At 35.7% G+C, this 6,612-nt stretch overlaps 1 protein-coding gene across 1 annotated transcript; it reads right to left on the reverse strand.

Annotated features, from left to right (window-relative positions):
• Positions 1-5,497: 5,497 nt before the first annotated feature.
• LOC131436262 (BET1 homolog) lies at positions 5,498-6,132 on the reverse strand. The gene has a single exon (XM_058604886.1). It carries the CDS (start codon positions 5,982-5,984, stop codon positions 5,673-5,675), a length of 312 nt encoding a protein of 103 aa, XP_058460869.1. The 5' UTR covers positions 5,985-6,132; the 3' UTR covers positions 5,498-5,672.
• Between the last annotated feature and the right edge of the window lie 480 nt (positions 6,133-6,612).

The raw sequence follows: 6,612 nt of genomic DNA on the forward strand, positions 1-6,612 counted from the left end.
GATCGAAAATGTTATATACAATATAAATAGCAATATAGCAGCTTCTGTCGAATTTTCGGCTATCACCAACACTGCCTATTGATTGATTTAGAATATTCAAGTCATATTCAATTCAATGAGTGTATGTGTGTGATTTAATATATAATGTAAATAGTGATTTAATATATAATGTAATGTGAAATGTCAATACTCCGACTTTATACTAGTAAGCAAATTTAAGTAATTCCTAGCAACATTAAAAATGAACAAAAAGTTCAATGAAAACTTTTAACAGTGAACCGATATCATAGAGGGGTCGTTCACGGGTAAATTGAAAATGATGATCACTCCATCTTGAGTTTATCTTTGCTATTACTAGTTGCACGATATTATCAAAAATTAATAGACAATTTTTCCACTTGAAAACGTCCATCTTACAATATAAGGAAGACTGGCAGGAAACATAAATATCTCTTTTGGTAAAAAATTGCGTTCAAATAAAGAGTGGTATTGTTTTTTTTTAAATTTTACTTTAAATTTTTCATCTCGATTTTTTCACTGTAGGGTTCGATAAGTAATTTTTCAGAATTTTTATTCTAAAGTGGACTAATTTTGTAAACATCACTAGCACAACAATTTTTTGTAGGATTTGGAATTTTTAGACAATATTTTTTGTTTTTTTGAAAAAAAATAATAAAAAAAAATTTTGCCCTTTTCAAATGAGAGTCTGAATCAATTTTAGAAAAACAAAGTATGCAAAGTGGCTTTTTGTGACCAACTCTTCTTGTTCAGAAAACATAATTCCACCTACGAATACGATTTGACACGAAATTCGTTTATGGATCGTATACCGGAAACCAAAGCTAATAAAAGTCATTTTCATTGACTCAAAATAGACGAAAATGACGAGAAATTAATGTCACTCTCAGCTTCGCTTGCAAACTATGAGAACGAAAGCCATGTCCAGTCAATGACATAAGCAGAACAGTATTGTTCATTGTTCATTTACCCTTTCAGTAATTTGCGGATTTCAGTGAAAATCCCAAAGTACGCAGTGTCGATATTCAACCGCAGTTTTGAGAATCGAAAATGACAGAAAAAGGTTTCACAATGAGTTTTACCTGTTAGTGCTCGAATATGTAGTAGTTTTACCTAAATGTTATAGCAATATCTTGTTAAGATGGACTATAAGTTTCATTAAAATTCTGCGCGAAAAATTGGAAACTTCTGTGAAAACCAATTGATTACTAGGATTACACAGATTGATTCGATTAGATATTTTAAAATGAAATGAAAGAGGACTAGAGGAGATATTCAATCGTTAAGAATTCAAAGGACTGTAATCAGTAGGCATTCTTTCGATTAGAGGTAACGTAATAATTGAAAACACTGATATACTACTATGTCTACTGGTAAAATTCAATGAATTGAATTATTCGCTTTTCATTTCAAAAACAACTTTCGTATTTTAATCGGATTATTAAAAAGTATGCTTTCAGTGTATTATAAGATACTATCTGAATTACCTGGTGATATGAAATTTAGAAGGCATTTCGATTGGCAACCTAATAATAATTAATATTTTCACGGTATTATCGATAAATCAAGTTAGTTATATCTTTGATGCATTTTGTTAAGAATATAAACACCTTTTTCTCTATAATACCTTTCCGCAACCTATAAGATACAAAAAGTATCTGTGCTTTTATATTAACATTCATTGTCACATCCGATTAATAATGACTCAGACTCTCATGGTCATAAAAACATACTACTCACTACTCGTTCTATACATTCTTATGACAGCATTATTATCATATAATCGCTCAAGAGTTTCAATGATTGATTGATACTGATATTGTTTAATGTTTAACGAAAGACCGCTTATCATCATAGCTACTTTCGTACAATAGAATAACGATTCAGTTCATACAAGTGAAGTTGTCCGCAGTCATCTTGATTTACAAAAATGAGCACTTCAATAGTATGATTCCTTTGTCAAATTAAGAGCAATATTAACTCCCTTTGTTAAGAATACTTATTCCTCTTCTCTGTTGTGAATAGTTTTGGACCATCACTGAGTTGTTAGAAATATGCTGTACTCGTATTGATTGATTTTCGTCGAATTAATTTTACATTAGGCAGTGAATTTTCCTACAGTGAAAAGTGACTGATAATTGGAAAACTGATATGGTGAAACTGATAATTATCACCATAAATATTCACAAGCATTTGATGCGCTTCAGCTGCACTTTTCTTACAATTAAAACAGAAAACTAAAACTTCCCGCAAATGCTGCTTAGTTAACACAAACTTGCTCATAATTACCACAGTGCAAAAACAAGATTTTTTTTAACTCGAAGCAATATAAATTTATCAATATTATATGTCAAGACAGATGTCTAAACTTTTGAAACAATCGAATCAGATGTCACTGTTCAATATTTATAACAGCCTGAGCCATCTTTTGAAAACGGACCGAACTAATTTGTACTCCCAATACTAGAAATTAAGATGTAATCAAACTGCCCTGAACCAAAGTCGGTATACTTCAAATGGCAGTGTGAGTCTCTAATGGATGTGGAGCAATATGCAATAAAACCACATATCACAAGGTTCTTCACATTTCCTATTGAAGCAAGTCAGCAAAACAAAAAGCGCGGTTTTTTAAGTAAATTAACCATAATACAATTATAATTATCTGCCCATCTTCGGCCAGTGTAGCAGCACTCCAGAGATGGAAGATTAAAATAATCCTGTTCTTCTGTTTTCTCGCACCTTTACGTCTTGATTGATGAACCCGCTTAGTTGCACTCGACAAGTTCCAGATCGAAATCGCACCGCAATCCATCATCACTTGCTAGTGCACTTATTGGTATCTAATTTGTACCGACGCCGACGATCATCTCATGGCAGATCGCGTCCGTCACCTGACTGCAAAACATTCCGTGTAGGTGTTTGCCAATGATGACGACGCGATGGAAACTCACAGTATAGCAAACCTTCAACTCGACAAATTATGACACTGTTATGTGATGATTCTGCCAACCGCGGTGGAGTGGAGCTCGAGTGCGACTTGCTGCAATCTGGTGCGGTTTGCCCAGCTTTGGCAAGGTTGTTCTTGCGCCTTCTCGTGAAATAAGCGACTGAACGCGAGCGCGAGCCCGCTCGAGAAGGGAAAAAGAATGATTAATAATCTGTAAGAGAGCGGTTCAGTTGAAGTACCTGCTTTGCCAACAGCGGCTGAGAACGATCGCTTTTCGCGAAAGCAAATGTTCCTTGCGGTCTTGCGTAATACCAAATGATATACTCGTACACGCGTCGGGCACATCTTCTTTCTTGTTCCAGCAAAATCATACCCAGTAGGAACCGCAGTGAGTTCGATTACCCAACGGATATGGTACAGATACGTGGCGGTTCGAGGATACTCAAGCCCATTCGTTATGACACGCTCCACGAACCACGTGACTGACTTCAAGGAACCTCTTTCGCACCGTGTGATATATGATATATTTATTTGCTGCTGGTAAAGTTCTTGATGCCGTGATCTGATTAAAATCGTGATTTATTTAGCGCAACGTGAGGAGAGGAAAAACTGCAACCTGATCTGAGCTAGGCCACAATTCGAAAGTGATCTTCGTTGTGGGCTTATGTTCAACCGTGCCCTTTCACGGTTCCCTAAGTGGAATCCATTCCACGCGGCTTACATGTAGGTATACTCTGAAGAACTTGTACGAAGTGCCATCATTTCTGTCCGGAGCGATGGGTGTACTTTGAGATCTTCCACGAGTTGAAAAAGACTTATGGCGTCAATTATATTTTGACAGGCGCAATAAACGAGGGCCACGACCGACCGCCACTCGGTGCATTCCGAAAAGTGTGCTGCTTCAATTGGCAGACAACTGATATTCAACGTCTGGTTTCCCGAGATCCTTACTGCGAGTACGAGGCTGAGTGCCGAATACAGGAAAACTGTATAAGCCTATGAAAAATTCAATTGTACAATGTCGATTGCCTAATTAATTTAGTTAAGATCATTCCTACTAAGAGTACAGGTGATTGGAAGCGACCATTGATCTATGGGTGATCTCAATTTATTTTCGCTTTTCGGCGGAAAAATCAGTTGATTTGAGTTATCTATTTCAGGAAAACTAAAAATAATTTACGTTCACTAATTTTTGACTTATCGCTTCCAACAGCCTGAATAGTGCTAGAATATTGGTCGAATTTCCTCAAATTCAGTTTTGCGGACTGAACATGGGGTCTTTTTTGACGTAGGACTATATAGAGATGCGAGTTTAAAATACGGAACAGAAAATAAATTTGAACATCTACATACATTTAAACCGATTTTCGATTTTCTTAAACCTACTGCTTGGAAATGGTTCTACGCATGAATTCTATATATTTCAGATAATCGGTTGTGGAAACTTCAAATTATTACGAACAATGTTTAATTTGTCTCATTTCTCAAGAAATTACCGAGGTTTCTCCTAGCAGAGATAACAGATTGGTATACATAAGTTCACATAGGGTCAGAAAGCTTTTGTGGCTCGAAGAGATTAAAACCTCTATTATTGAAACAAAAAAAAGATCGAGCCAACTCTTTATTGAACGTGTTTTGAATTCGCACCCTTATATAGGAAACAAAACCATTTCGTCTGGATACAAATAAGTTTATATGGAACACCAAAAACTGCTGCCTAAATATTTCACACAAATTTAGCACTGATCTAGAAAATAGTTGTGTAGTCCTACGTCACCAGCTTGAGTAACCCCAGAAGTCCCTTTTTTGTTAATTTTTTGCGACCGATTTTGATGATGATTCGTGATATTATTTTTTCGTTTTGTTTACGAGGAAATACAACTTAATTTATTTCGAATATTTTTCGCGACTAAACCATGTCAATCGCAACGCTGATATCTAGTTCTATTTTTCGAGTACAAATTTGAAACAGATTTACCACTGCTCGACGAATTTGTTTCAAATTAATGAAAATTTGAAACGCGAATAGAACACTGTTTCTTGCGTGAGTGTGTAGCTAGATCTGGCAGGCGAAACGTCAAAGCGTCGAATGACATATCAGAAAATATCAATGTAAGCAGGAAGTGTTTTGCAATGACACTAATACAGTATTCACCCCTATTCTGTATTGCGATAGAATCGGATTTTGTCGAACGAATGTAAAAATTTGCATTCTGTAATTCTATCGAATGATGCTTTTGAATGAAAAACTCGAACTCGATCGAACTATAGAATGCAAAATTTCGAACGAAATACAGAATCGGGGTGATTATTTAAAAGCACTGTGGCTCACTATCATCGAGAAATTTTTACTAGAAGTTTGTGACAAAAATTTATATCGTTTTCGGAATCATTTATTTTGTTTGTTTGTTTCTGTTTTGGAACATTACAGTGAGTTGACATAACACCACATGAAATTTCCAAAATCGAAAAAAAATTTGATGCCAAAAGTTTTAGAATTGCATGAAACATCAAAGTTTTTAGTGTTTTTTTTTTTCTGGGTCAATAAATTCACATAGCAAAGCTATGCTTTCAGTTCAATAAATTTATTGGTGTTTCACCGGCACACTCAAAATACGACATAAAATAAAGTGGCTTACAAATTACACTCCAGCTATCATTTACTATCTAAATTTCAGCATTAGAAACAATACGAAAAACACAAACATCACAAGAACATGTAGCACATATAGCTCCTATGTCCTCCCTTTCCTAACCGAACAACCCGTGTGATTGTATTGGACATGAACCCTCCTGTCCTGTCCATATCCTCATCGATTCCTCGTAGTAACTTATCCTGATACCGCACTTCGTTTCCAATGTCGATTGTGAGTGATTTAAGTGCACCAATTTTACCTTTGAGTTCATCGGCCATCCGCTCATTTTCTTCCTCTAGTGCATCGTGATTTTGATTACCCAGACCGCTAGGACCAGGGTTCTGGGCTAGCGGTTGATATGCATAGCCCTGAGAACGTCGCATTCTGTCGCCTCCAAACTGCGCCACTTTGGATGAATAAAATCCAGCTTGCACACAAAAGAAAAGCGTGGAATTACAACAGTTTCACGATCATTCAGATAATTTCCAGATTTACATCGTTTACATGCTTAAAAACAGTAAACGTCATCACTTTTATTGAAGTTTTTAGTGTTATCTTGAAAAAATTTTTTTTCGAAAAATCATCCAAGAAAGTCGATTTTTTCAAAAAAAAATTTTTTTTTGAGACGACGTTTCATGCAATTCTAAGACGTTTGACATCAAATTTTTTTCGATTTCGGAAATCTCATGGTCCCTATGGTGATTTTTCTAGATCGAAAATGTTCAAACCTTAACCGCCGGGCAGCACCTCTTACCCATATCCGATTTAGCTCAAATTTTGCATGGGGACTTTTTTCGAGGTGCTTAAACTTTTGAACAACAGCGCTTTACTAAATTAGAGGTGGTTCCAAAATATTGGCACCCTTATATACATTAGAGCGGTAAAACCAACGTGTTTTGTCGGGTACGTCGCTTATACCATTATATATCCGGAACCAAAAGTCACATCTATTTGATCTTTGAACTTGATTAATGGCTCGACAGTAGCTTTCAAACGAGTATAAGTTTGTTA

The sequence above is a fragment of the Malaya genurostris genome, chromosome 3, assembly GCF_030247185.1.
Source record: "Malaya genurostris strain Urasoe2022 chromosome 3, Malgen_1.1, whole genome shotgun sequence".
In the NCBI taxonomy this organism is placed as follows: domain Eukaryota; kingdom Metazoa; phylum Arthropoda; class Insecta; order Diptera; family Culicidae; genus Malaya; species Malaya genurostris.